The sequence below is a fragment of the Salmo trutta genome, chromosome 28 (genome assembly GCF_901001165.1).
Source record: "Salmo trutta chromosome 28, fSalTru1.1, whole genome shotgun sequence".
Lineage (NCBI taxonomy): Eukaryota > Metazoa > Chordata > Actinopteri > Salmoniformes > Salmonidae > Salmo > Salmo trutta.
In genome coordinates, this window is record NC_042984.1 from 17,241,046 (window position 1) to 17,254,073 (window position 13,028).

General features: G+C 44.5%; 2 protein-coding genes across 2 annotated transcripts in view; both read right to left on the reverse strand.

Moving 5' to 3' along the window:
* Positions 1–4,554: 4,554 nt before the first annotated feature.
* Positions 4,555–13,028, reverse strand: part of LOC115165643 (uncharacterized) — a 48,875-nt gene continuing 40,401 nt past the window's right edge. The window contains exons 8-9 of the mRNA XM_029718898.1: positions 7,147–7,299; positions 4,555–6,627 (exon numbers count right to left, since the gene is read on the reverse strand). Of these exons, the coding sequence (XP_029574758.1) occupies positions 6,445–6,627; positions 7,147–7,299 (336 nt within the window). The 3' untranslated portion in view covers positions 4,555–6,444. The remainder of the gene's footprint in view (positions 6,628–7,146; positions 7,300–13,028) is intronic.
* LOC115165644 (UPF0600 protein C5orf51 homolog) lies at positions 8,392–10,547 on the reverse strand. Its single transcript, XM_029718899.1, has one exon. The coding sequence runs from the start codon at positions 9,140–9,142 to the stop codon at positions 8,654–8,656; it is 489 nt and encodes a 162-aa protein (XP_029574759.1). The 5' UTR covers positions 9,143–10,547; the 3' UTR covers positions 8,392–8,653.

A 13,028-nucleotide genomic window follows, 5' to 3' on the forward strand; every position in this document is an offset into this window, starting at 1 on the left:
TGTCCTTGTTTTCCATGAAAACATACATGAAATGAGTTGCAAAATTAATAGGAAATATAGTCAAAACGTTGACAAGTTTATAAATAATGATTTTTAATTGAAATAATAATTGTGTCCTTCAAACTTTGCTTTCGTCAAAGAATCCTCCATTTGCAGCAATTACAGCCTTGCAGACCTTTGGCATTCTAGTTGCCAATTTGTTGAGATAATCTGAAGAGATTTCACCCCATGCTTCCTGAAACACCTCCCACAAGTTGGACTGGCTTGATGGGCACTTCTTACGTACCATACGGTCAAGCTGCTCCCACAACAGCTCAATAAGGTTGACTGGCCACTCCATTATAGACAGAATACCAGCTGATTGCTTTTTCCCTAAATAGTTATTGCATAGTTTGGAGCTGTGCTTTGGGTCATTGTCCCGTTGTAGGAAGAAATTGGCTCCAATTAAGCGGCGTCCACAGGGTATGGCATGGCGTTGCAAAATGGAGGGATAGCCTTCCTTCTTCAAGATCCCTTTTACCCTGTACAAATCTCCCACTTTACCACTAACAAAGCACCCCCAGACATCATCTTGCCTCCACCATGCTTGACAGATGGCGTCAAGCACTCCTCCAGCATCTTTCAATTTTTTCTGCGTCTCACGAATGTTCTTCTTTGTGATCTTCCTCTGTCCAGTGTCTGTGTTCTTTTGCCCATCTTAATCTTTTCTTTTTATTGGCCAGTCTGAGATATGTCTTTTTCTTTGCAACTCTGCCTAGAAGGCCAGCATCTAGGAGTCGCCTCTTCACTGTTGACGTTGAGACGGGTGTTTTGCGAATACTATTTAACGAAGCTGTTGAGGACTTGTGAGGCGTCTGTTTCTCAAATTAGACACTCTAATGTACTTGTCCTCTTGCTCAGTTGTGCACCGGGGCCTCCCACTCCTCATTCTATTCTGGTTAGGGCCAGTTTGTGCTCTTCTGTGAAGGGAGTAGTACACAGAGTTGTACCAGATATTCAGTTTCTTGGCAATTTCTCGCATGGAATAGCCTTCATTTCTGAGAAAAAGAATAGACTGATGAATTTCAGAGAAAGTTATTTGTTTCTGGCCATTTTGAACCTGTAATCGAACCCACAAATGCTGATGCTCCAGATACTCAACTAGTCTAAAGAAGCCCAGTTTTATTGCTTCTTTAATCAGGACAACAGGTTTTTGCTGTGCTAATAATTGCAAAAGGGTTTTGTAATGATCAATTAGCCTTTTAAAATTATAAACTTGGATTAGCTAACACAACGTGCCATTGGAACATAAGAGTGATGGTTGCTCATAATGGGCCTCTGTTCGCCTATGTAGATATTCCATAAGAAAATCAGCCCTTTCAAGCTACAATAGTAATTTACAGCATTAACAATATCTACATTGTATTTCTGATCAATTTTATTTTATTTTAATGGACAAAAAAAAAAAATCTTAGTCACCCCAAACTTTTGAATGGTAGTGTACTGTCTTGGAGGTCCTCATAACCTTTCAATTACATTTTGAAAATGTTATACTTAAGTTTTACCTAATGTCACCACAACATTCTCAGCATGCAAATGTGGAGCATAAGAAAGCAGATTGGAATACATCCCCATCATGTTTCCCTCCAGATTTAATGGAAATTTGCATTTGAGGATTGTATTGTAGTCCCACTATTAGGTGATATAGACACACATGCCATTTTAATTTAATTCATAGGACATTTGAACAGCATTTAATCATACAAACACAACCATATTTTTTTTTTACACTTCAGAAAGTGTAAAACACCCCTTGACAATTGAAACACCCCTTGACAATTGAAACACCCCTTGACAATTGAAAATGAATTACATTTAGATATTGTGTCGCTGGCCTACACACATTTCTTGTTAACAAACTATAGTTTTGGCAAGTCGGTTCGAACATCTACTTTGTGCATGACACAAGTCATTTTTCCAACAATTGTATACAGACAGATTATTTAACTTATAATTCACTGTATCACAATTCCAGTGGGTCAGATGTTTACATACACTAAGTTGACTTTGCCTTTAAACAGCTTGGAAAATTCCAGAAAATGATGTCATGGCTTTATAAGCTTCTGATAGGCTAATTGACATAATTTGAGTCAATTGGAGGTGTACCCGTGGATGTATTTCAAGGCATACTTTCAAACTCAGTGCCTCTTTGCTTGACATCATAGGAAAATCAAAAGAAATCCGCCAAGACCTCAGAAAAAAAATTGTAGACCTCCAAAAGTTTGTTTCATCCTTGGGAGCAATTTCCAAACACCTGAAGGTACCACGTTCATCTGTACAAACAATAGTACGCAAGTATAAACACCATGGGACCATGCAGCCGTCTATCATGCCCTGACCTTAGAGAGCCGTTTTATTTCTCTTTTGGTTAGGTCAGGGTGTGATGTGGGGTGGGCATTCTATGTTATCTATTTCTTTGTGTTGGCCGAGTAGGGTTCCCAATCAGAGGCAGCTGTCTATCGTTGTCTCTGATTGGGAATCATACTTAGGCAGCCTTTTCCCACCTGTGTTTGTGGGTAGTTGTTTTCTGTTTTGTTATTCTGTACCTGTACCTGACAGAACTGTGCGCTTTCGTTTTTCCCTTACGTTATTTTGTTTGAGTGTTTTTTGATAATAAAAATCATGAACACTTACCATGCTGCGCTTTGGTCCACTCCTTCCGACGAAACCCGTTACACCGACATACCGCTCAGGAAGGAGACGCGTTCTGTCTCCTAGAGATGAACGTACCTTGGTGCGAAAGTGCAAATCAATCCCAGAATAACAGCAAAGGACCTTGTGAAGATGCTGGAGGAAACAGGTACAAAAGTATCTATATCCACAGTAAAACGAGTCCTATATCGACATAATCTGAACGGCTGCTCAGCAAGGAAGAAGCCACTGCTCCAAAACCAGCATAAAAAAGCCAGACTGCGGTTTGCAACTGCACATGGGGACAAAGATTGTACTTTTTGTAGAAATATCATCTGGTCTGATGAAACAAAAATATAATTGTTTGGCCATAACGCCCATCGTTATGTTTGGAGGAAAAATGGGGAGGCTTGCAAGCTGAAGAACACCATCTCAACCGTGAAGCACGGTGGTGGCAGCATCATTTTGTGGGGGTGCTTTGCTGCAGGAGGGATTGTTGCACTTCACAAAATAGATGGCATCATGAGGTAGAAAAATTATGGGGATATATTGAAGCAACATCTCAAGACATCAGTCAGGAAGTTAAAGCTTGGTCGCAAATGGGTCTTCCAAATGGAAAATGACCCCAAGCATACTTCCAAAGTTGTGGCAAAATGGCTTGAGGACAACAAAGTCAAGGTATTGGAGTGGCCATCACAAAGCCCTGACCTCAAACCTATAGAACATTTGTGGGCAGAACTGAAATGCGTGTGCGAGCAAGGAGGCCTACAAACCTGATTCAGTTACACCAGCACTGTCAGGAGGAATGGGCCAAAATTCACCCAACTTATTGTGGGAGGCTTGTGGAAGCCTACACGAAACGTTTGACCCAAGTTAAACAATTTAAAGGCAATGCTACCAAATACTAATTGAGTGTATGTAAACTTCTGACCCACTGGGAATGTGATGAAAGAAATAAAAGCTGAAATAAATAATTCTCTCTACTATTATTCTGATATTTCACATTCTTAAAATAATCCTTACTGACCTAAGACAGGGAATTTTTACTAGGATTAAATGTCAGGAATTGTGAAGAACTGAGTTTAAATGTATTTGGCTAAGGTGTATGTAAACTTCCGACTTGAACTGCATCTCTATAAAGTAAGAATTGTTGTGGACTAGACTGACCCCAGGCATGACGTCGCTCTAGTCTAGCCTCTGGGACACATTGTGGCTCTTTGTCTGAGGGCACATTAATATTGCAGATTTAATTAACGGCCTTGGGTTAATATTTTCCTTTTGGATGGGGCTGTGTGGTCACATGGGTGTCTTGTGATTATACGGAGATGGTGGCAGCTATCCAACCGTCTACTAGATGAAGTGACAGAAAAAGTCAGATTCAAAAATAAGGGCTGAATATAGCTTGGGCGTACAGATTTCACGATTGTCTGAGAAATACTTTGCACTCTCATCTAACAAATTGTCTATAAAGAGAGTGGAAATTATAAACTTGTTCGTTTCTCTATCAAATCTTAACCCGTCTGGCACTTGGATATCACAAAACATGATCAGTACTGATCAACACAGAGAGACAGCTGTGTGAGGGATGTTTTCTTTGCCCCACCCAAACACTGAAAGACAAAACTGTGTGAAGTGATGTCATAACTACTGCTTATGCAAACCAGCTGTGTGACCTTATGGGCTGCATGGGATACCATGGTGTGTGTGTGTGCGTGCGTGTTCGCAGTTGAGTTTTAACACATTTCCCCCGAGCCAAAACCTTGCCTGTATATCTTCCCTCCATCACAGCAGATAGGACTGAGTGAAGTATAGAGAGAAGTATCTAATTAAGTTATTGAGAGGGCTACAACTTTTCTTTACACAGGAAATTAGATGAAAATGTCATGATTTATTAAAAATGTATTTTATTTTCCAAAATGTATTCTTATCGTGAACTTTAGGATGCTAGTAGAATTAAAACAGTCATTCTGGAATGTAAAAAAATACAGAAAATGAGTTAAAAATAGAACTGAAAGCAAAGTAACACTTATGCGCTGAAATGTTCTCGAAAACGGCAGTTTCTTCCAGTTAGATACCCAGCAGTACTCACTTTTTTGCTGAATTTATTAAAAATAAACATAGTGTTGTAATGTTATGTATAATGCAAATTGTGACATTCCCCTTAGTTCCTGATTTAAAAGGTCAGCAATATGACTTCATCATACCCAGCGGAGCGACTCTGCTTGTAGATATTTGTAAACAAGAAGTCACCCTGCTGTGTATACAGTGTACTTTAACAATAGATTGGGCTGGGTTGTTAAGAATGCCACTCTGCAAAAATGTAGTATTGCCAAGCTTTGAACAACATATATTTGGGCAACTAGGCTAACAGCATGTATAACACACACTAAAAGAGACCCAAACACTACCTTGATGTCACAAAAAGCAGCAAGTAGTTTGTCCATATGATCACTCCTCCTCCCTATACAGTATACAGTATCTCCACATGGCAAGCTGGTGAAAAGGATTTCTTTGGCTTAGAACAAAGCAAGTGTGAATACAGAAAAACAAAACAAAACAGAAACATCATATTATATAACATTGTTCCGTAGAATACTGTATGTATTAAGTGTCTAATTATATACTGTTACAAAGGTATTAAAAAGAGAATAATACTGACTTATTTAAAAGGACTGGCACATCTGACCTCTTTATATACACGACACTGTGTCCCAGACCTTATACACATAAGTCTGGTATGGTTTTCAGCAGTCACCATTGTGACACTGTGTGGATCTAGTTTTTCTAACTTCTGTCAGGCTATTGGCTTATCTGGGTTTAGCTTGCAGTAATGAAGGGGAGAATTCCTTCCTGCTTCGTCTCCTACAGATTGATACAATGACATTAAGCACCAAAAGAAGACCCCTCTCCAGGTCACTACTGGGGACCTATCTCCCCAAGCAATCACCTTGTCTGCTTATTTTAATAAATTGTATTCTACATTTTTTTGCTGACACACATGTACATTCTCGCACGGACACAAAGACACTCACATGCCAACACACATCCGCTTGTACACACAGAAAACAAGCACAAACACACACTGCTTTTACACACACAGCAACACTCCTTACACGCACACACAGAACACAATAACACAAACACAACCAAACTAGCTCAGCTTCCACTCTGATAAGTTTGTAAACAGATTCAAGAATGTGTTATTTTATTTTCTCCTTTTTATGATCAACTGAGGACCAATTTGAGTGGTAGTGTGCTTCAATTTATGGTTAAAGGATTTATGGAAGGAAGCTTAAAACCTGATGACATGTGTAGGCAGGGCCCCTCCTGGGCATTGAAAATGACCACATGGTTGATGTGACCCAAGCTGCAGTCTTAGAGCCACTGGTGATTGACAACATAAAACACTCCCTCCCCACAACCCAGTACTAACCCTGGCCCAGTCTCCAGCCCTGTATGACGTCAGCAACCCAGGGACAGGGACACAGCCCTCGGCATCATCATCATTCACATCATCATCAACACCTGTTCATTGTATTCTTATGGCTACTTTACCATGGGATTGTCCCTCTATTTTAATTGTTGAGGCATGTAGTCGAAGTGGGGCTCACAGAGAGTCTGAAGGAGTGTTTATGTGAGGGTTAAGAGGGGTAGTTCTAGTCCCTAATGTCCATGGTAGGATGGGGTCTCTGGGGTGTTCTGGGGAGGAAGGGTTGGTGTTGGAGGAGGGGTGTGGGATCTGATCCATTCTTTTCCAGGTGTTCTCAGGGGTCTTCACAGCTCTGTGTCTGCTGTCTTGGTGGTGGAGTGGCCGTTGGTGGGAGGGGGCTGGGTCTTGGCGGCCTCTTGGGAGTCCCCGTTAGCAGGCTTCTCCAGGATCTCAGGGGGGTTGAGAGGGGCAACAGACACCAGGGTGTTTCCGTGGTTCTCCTCATCGACTGGGTACGCCTCCTCAGCCTGCACACATACACAAACACACACCATACACACACAGTCAACATCAACAGGCTGCTCGTCAATGATAAACAAACATTATGGATGTCTTTCCTCCACTAGCAGCACTGTCTTTGTTACTCTCTGAGGCACATACCTGGTGGAGGGTCTTTATCATGTGACATCACTACTGACTGGTCTTAGAGAAAAGTAGCTGTAGCTTTTTGACCAGGAGATGAAACAGTTGTATGCATACATGCACACACGTACACAGACACACACACCAAACACACACTCATCATCTCATTACATTGCTCCACGGCACAGTTGGCCTATGCTCAAGGTTAACCAGTGGTGCTAAAATGTATAATAAAGTAGTATACAACCAATTAATTACAAGCTAAAGTCATACACAAATGAGATCTAGAAAACATGCTAATAGCTCTAGAGTAATACACCTAGAGGCCTAGAGGTAGAATCAACCAGAAACAAGTCGTTTTTTGGGTATCAGCCAGTGTAGTAAGAGATAGAAGGTGAACTGACCAGCCTCATGCCCTTGGCGTTGTGTCCACGGTTGTTCTTCATATAGTAGCATCCGATGATGGCAGCAGCCAGCAGCAGGCCAGTAATGAGCAGGGGCACCAGCACAATGGGAGTGTGTGTTCCCCACTGAGGAGCTGCCTCCACTACACCCAGCTACACACACACACACACACACACACACACACACACACACACACACACACACACACAGTGAGAGAGAAACAGACAGACAGAGATAGAGAGAGATCTTTGGTAATAGACGGAGCCATATCCCACTGGGCAAAACGTGGTTGATTAAATCTTGTTTCCACGTCATTAAAGCATTTTTTTCCCTATGTGGTGCCGTTGACTCAACATGGAAAACTGATTGGATTTACAAAAAGTCAATGTAAGGGATTTTTTTTTTTATCCCAATTTGAAACTAAATCCAATGTCATGGTGAATTTTTTTGTTGATTTCACGTTGAATTCATGCCAGTTGGCTCAACCAAATGTAAATCAAAAATAGACTGGAACTGATGTCTGTGCCCAGTGGGATCATAGTGACTCCAGTTAAAAAAAAATGTTAGGACATATCTTATAGAGTTTTATACGCAAAGACACACACGGAACACCTATAAAACACAATAGGCTCAGCTGGCGGCCATATTGGATTTCGACATAAACAAAAGCATAGAAAAAATCTGGAAGTTGTTGTCCCTAAACGATGGTGTATAGATGGACCATACACTTGCGAAATGTGCCACCGATAAGTTAGTATAAGTATTGAAAAATGGACAGATGAAGACGTCAGGGTGCCAAAAGCAGTACAAGAAAAATAACATTCACGACATAGAAGGTAAGATGATGTATCAGATTGTTTACAAGCTAGCTCATCTGTTTGTCGGTATGTTTGCCTGCTTGCTAGCTAACGTTAGCCGATCTCGTCATAAGCTAAACAGCTAAACTAGCTAACTAATTATTAATTCAGGAATGTGTCAACTATGAAGACATGGGCTGTTTTCAAGTACGGCTCAGCAAATGTGTGACCTTACTTGCAAGCCAATGACAAATGCAGCAAATAAATGTTTCAAATAAAACATATACAATACAGTCCAGTAGAGTAAACGACATTCTACTGAACTGATTATCTACACTATACTTGCTTGTTTTGTCACAAACTGAAATTAGGCGAACTATTAGAATTTTAGCAACCAGGAAATGGCTGAGCGATTTCTGCACATATATATATATAATTTATTTTTCAATGTATTTTGTAATATTCTTATTTTAATATAATTATTATTCTACCACATTCTCAGAGCAAAACACATGCCCAACCAACAGTCTGAAAACTGGAAGATAAGTGCTTCTTGCAGGAGACGGGGAGACTCACATTTCATTAACATCCCTCCCTACCCTAGCCCTTCATTCTTCACCTACCCTTGCACCAAAATTCACACCCCCAGTCAGCCGGAGCCTTTCAGAATGGAAAGAAGTTGACCCTAGAAACTGATCCATCATTTCCCTTAGGCACTGATCCATTCTTCCTCCCTTAATGCAGCATTACAATTTGGGGTTTGATCATCTGATCCTAGATCAGTGCCTAAGGGAAACTTGCACCCATAGCCCTCCTTGGTTCCCTGTAAGATACTTAGGATTTCCTTGGCATTCTCTGTGTTCCAGCCCTGGCCTTGAAGAGGGGCGTCACAGACTAGCACGTATTTGTGCAGGATCTGCGTCCCAATGTCCACGCTGCAGTCCTCGTACTTCACTGCCCAGAAACACATCTCCCCTATGTACATCATCATCAGCATGTGGGTGTCTGAGAAGATGCCTTCAGCCAGGAAGTTGGCGGTAGCAGAGTTGTGAAACACCACCCCATCGTTGAGCTTCACGGAGTTTCTCACATGCAGCATCCTCATCAGGTAACATATGCCCTCCTGAAGACACTTGAGGAAAATGGCTTTGTTCTTCTTGATCCACTGCTTGCGTTGGTGGAGTGTGTGGCAGTACATGTAAATCAGTACTCCACGTCTCCAGTAGAGGCACTCTAACACCTCTAGCCCCAGCACTGACTGCACCTCTTGGGCCGGAACCAGTCTCCCGGCCAGCACCTCTGGCTCTGTGAGGTCCTGTCGCAGCTGTTGGATCTTAAAGGGTGAGCAGTCCTCCGGGAACTCCTGGTCCACCAGCTTGTTTTCCTCATAGAACGTAATGTCCAGGATCACCTGAGTGTAATCCTAAAGCAGTTTAGGCAGACTGTTACTGTCCCCCTTTGTCTGTATCGAAGAAGCATTCTGTAAATAGTCATCATCTTGTTTCTCGGTTCTGAGGCTGGCGCACTTATTGTCCAACTCAAAAATCCTTCTCTCCAGTTCGAACGCCTGTCTTCTGCAGTCGTCGGCCATGACTAAAACCGCGATTTCTGCATAGTGCATCTTTAAGAGTGACTGATGACGTCACAGCTATCATGCACTCACATTGTTAATTAGCCTGACTCCCAAGTTCAGCTAGTCACCTGTGTATGGGCAGAGAATCTCAGTTTTAACATTATAACTCTAACCGTTTAATCCTTACCTGTGCGTGAATGCACAGAATAAGTACAGCATTTGTTTCCTTGTGTCATATTTTCGACATTGTACAGCATTTTATACACTTGTTTTTATGCTAGCTAAGAAACTACTTTTAACCACATTTTGCCTGTCAGTTGACTAGCTAGCTAAGTTGTAGCCATTTGTATGTTGTTTTTGAGGCACTGTATTGTTATAGCAGATTATACATGTTTTTCTTGTTTGTTATTGCTAAATATATGTGCCTTATTATAGGCAAGTCAACCCCGTTTCCATGATTTCTGGTAGATCATCAAAATAAATAAATCACTTCACGTTTTTGGAGTCATTCTGCAGTTTTTACCTAATTAAGTAGAATACTATTGGAAATGAATGATGAAAGTTAATTTATATGCCTAAAACACAAGTTGAAAATGATGCTGTTCCTGCTTCCTGTTGACAATAACTTTTAATAAATAGCCCAGTGTCAAAAGAGCGCTTTGAAGTGTCCAAATCAATAAACAGTTTGATATATTGAAAACCTAAATGTACAACCTACACATACATGTGCCGCAAAAGTAATCATATTGCTTATATTGTTTTTTTACGGTCACGTTCATGATGAGAGACGGACCTGGGCGCAGTGTGATTTGAGTTCTACATTTTATTTCACGGTGAAACTTCCAACAAAACAATAAAACAAGCAACGATACGTGACTTACGTGGTGCAGCAAGCACATACACAAACAATATCCCACAAAGCTCCGGGGCGGGTCGTAGCCCACGCCCAGACCCCAGATCCGGCCATGGCGCCCGGCTGAACGCCATGCCTGGACTGGGCACCGGCGCAGAGGAAGAGTCCGGCCATGGAGCGGGACTGGACACCGTGCATGGACTGGGCACCGGTGCAGAAGAAGGCTCCGGCCTTGGAGCGGGACTGGACGCCATGCCTGGACTGGGCACTGGCGCAGAGGAAGGCTCCGACCATGGAGAGGGACTGGACACCGTGCCTGGACTGGGCACCGGCGCAGAGGAAGGCTCCTGCCATGGAGCGGGACTGGACACCATGCCTGGACTGGGCACCGGCGCAGAGGAAGGCTCTGGCCATGGAGCGGGACTGGACACCGTGCCTGGACTGGGCACCGGCGCAGAGGAAGGCTCTGGCCTTGGAGTGGGACTGGACGCCGTGCCTGGACTGGGCACCGGCGCAGAAGAAGGCTCTGGCCATCGCACCGGCGCAGGAAGCTCCGGGCCGTGGACCGTCACTGGAAGCTCCGGACCGTTGACCGTCACTGGAGGCTCCGGGCCGTTTACTGTCACTGGAATCTCTGGACTGGAACCGTTGCTGGAAGCTCTGGACTGTGAACCGTCGCTGGAAGCTCTGGACTGTGAACCGTCACTGGAAGCTAGCTCTGGACTGTGAACCGTCGCTGGAAGCTCTGGACTGTAAACCGTCGCTGGAGGTTCCAGGCTGTAGAGGCGCACAGGAGGCCTAGTGCGTGGAGCCGGCACAGGACGTACCGGGCTGGGGAGGCACACTGGAGGCCCGGTGCGTGGAGCCGGCACAGGTGGCACCGGGCTGGGGAGGCGCACTGGAGGCCTGGTGCGTGGAGCCGGCACAGGTGGCACCGGGCTGGGGAGGCGCACTGGAGGCCTGGTGCTTGGAGCTGGCACAGGTGGCACCGGACTGGTGACACGCACTTCAGGGCGAGTGCGGGGAGCAGGCACAGGACGTACCAGACTGGGGAGGCGCACTGGAGGCCTGGTGCGTGGAGCCGGCACAGGACTGGTGACACAAACTTCAGGGTGAGTGCGGGGAGCTGGCACAGGACGTACCGGGCTGGGGAGGCGCACTGGAGGCCTAGTGCGTGGAGCCGGCACAGGTGGCACCGGACTGGTGACACGCACTTCAGGGCGAGTGCGGGGAGCAGGCACAGGACGTACCGGACTGGGGAGGCGCACTGGAGGTCTGGTGCGTGGAGCCGGCACAGGACTGGTGACACGCACTTCAGGGCGAGTGCGGGGAGCTGGCACAGGACGTACCAAACTGCGGAGGCGCACTGGAGGCCTGGTGCGTGGAGCCGGCACAGGTGTCACCGGACTGGTGACACGCACTTCCGGGAGGGTGCGGAGAGCTGGCCAATGACGCACCATACTGCTGACAGAATCTTAAGGTCTAATGTTGTGCAGAACACACTTGACCAACATCTCTTTCATCTCTGTCTCCCCCAACTTCTCCATTGCCTCCCTGACGGTCTCTGACTCTTTAGGACGAGTGTGGGGATCTGGCACAGGACGTACTGGACTGGGGAGGTGAACTGGAGGCCAGATGCGTGAAGCCGGCACAGGTTTCACCGGACTTATGACACACTCCTCCAAACGCCTGCGTTGCCGCATACTCTTAGCTAACCCCATTCTCCGGTATCCTTCCTCACACTGTTCCATCGACTCCCAGGCGGGCTCTGGCACTCCCCCCTGCTCAGTTGGCCACCCCTTGTGCCCCCCCCCCCAAAGAATCTTGGGGTTTCTGTAGCCGCGGTCCCCGGCGTCGTTGCTGTCCTTCCTGAGTCCTCTGCGACTCCTGCCAAGGAAGGGTGTCGCATCCACTCATGACATCCTCCCATGTCCAAAACTCCTTTACCTCATGAATACGCTGCTTGGTCCTCTTTTGGTGGGATATTCTGTCACGTTCGTGATGAGAGACAGACCAAGGCGCAGCGTGATTTGAGTTCCACATTTTATTTCACGGTGAAACTTCCAACAAAACAATAAAACAAACAACGAAACGTGACTTACGTGGTGCAACAAGCACATACACAAACAATATCCCACAAAGCAGGTGGGAACAGGGAACCTTTAAGTATTATCCCCAATTAGAGACAACAAACATCAGCTGCCTCTAATTGGGAACCATACTAAGAGCACCAACATAGAAATAAAAAGACTAGAACACCCCCCTAGTAACCATAGAGAGCCCTTAGAGAACCAAGGGCTCTCTATGGTCAGGGCATGATATTTACGAGCATCTTATAAACTGCATATGCACCAAAACCCCTGTTGTTTTGACAAGTGGCAATTAATCACTCATATTGATAAATCAAGTTGTATGCGCTGTTGAAACTAGCACAACTCAAAAACCACATGGAAATATTGTTTGCATTACTTGTTAAAGGAAAACCGGCTGAAGACAACCAGCTACATTTTGGAGTGATGCATTTTGAATTGGGGGTCGCCAAAACGAAAAGAGAAATGCAACACTTTGTCAATTTGTTAATCACTCATATTGATATCACTAGAGCGGAGCAGAAACTTGTATGCGCTCTTTAAATTAACACTATTCAAAAGGCCACAG

Excerpts from the sequence above, each read along its gene's own strand:
- LOC115165644 (XM_029718899.1), bottom strand. The coding sequence starts at position 9,142 with ATGTACTGCCACACACTCCACCAACGCAAGCAGTGGATCAAGAAGAAC.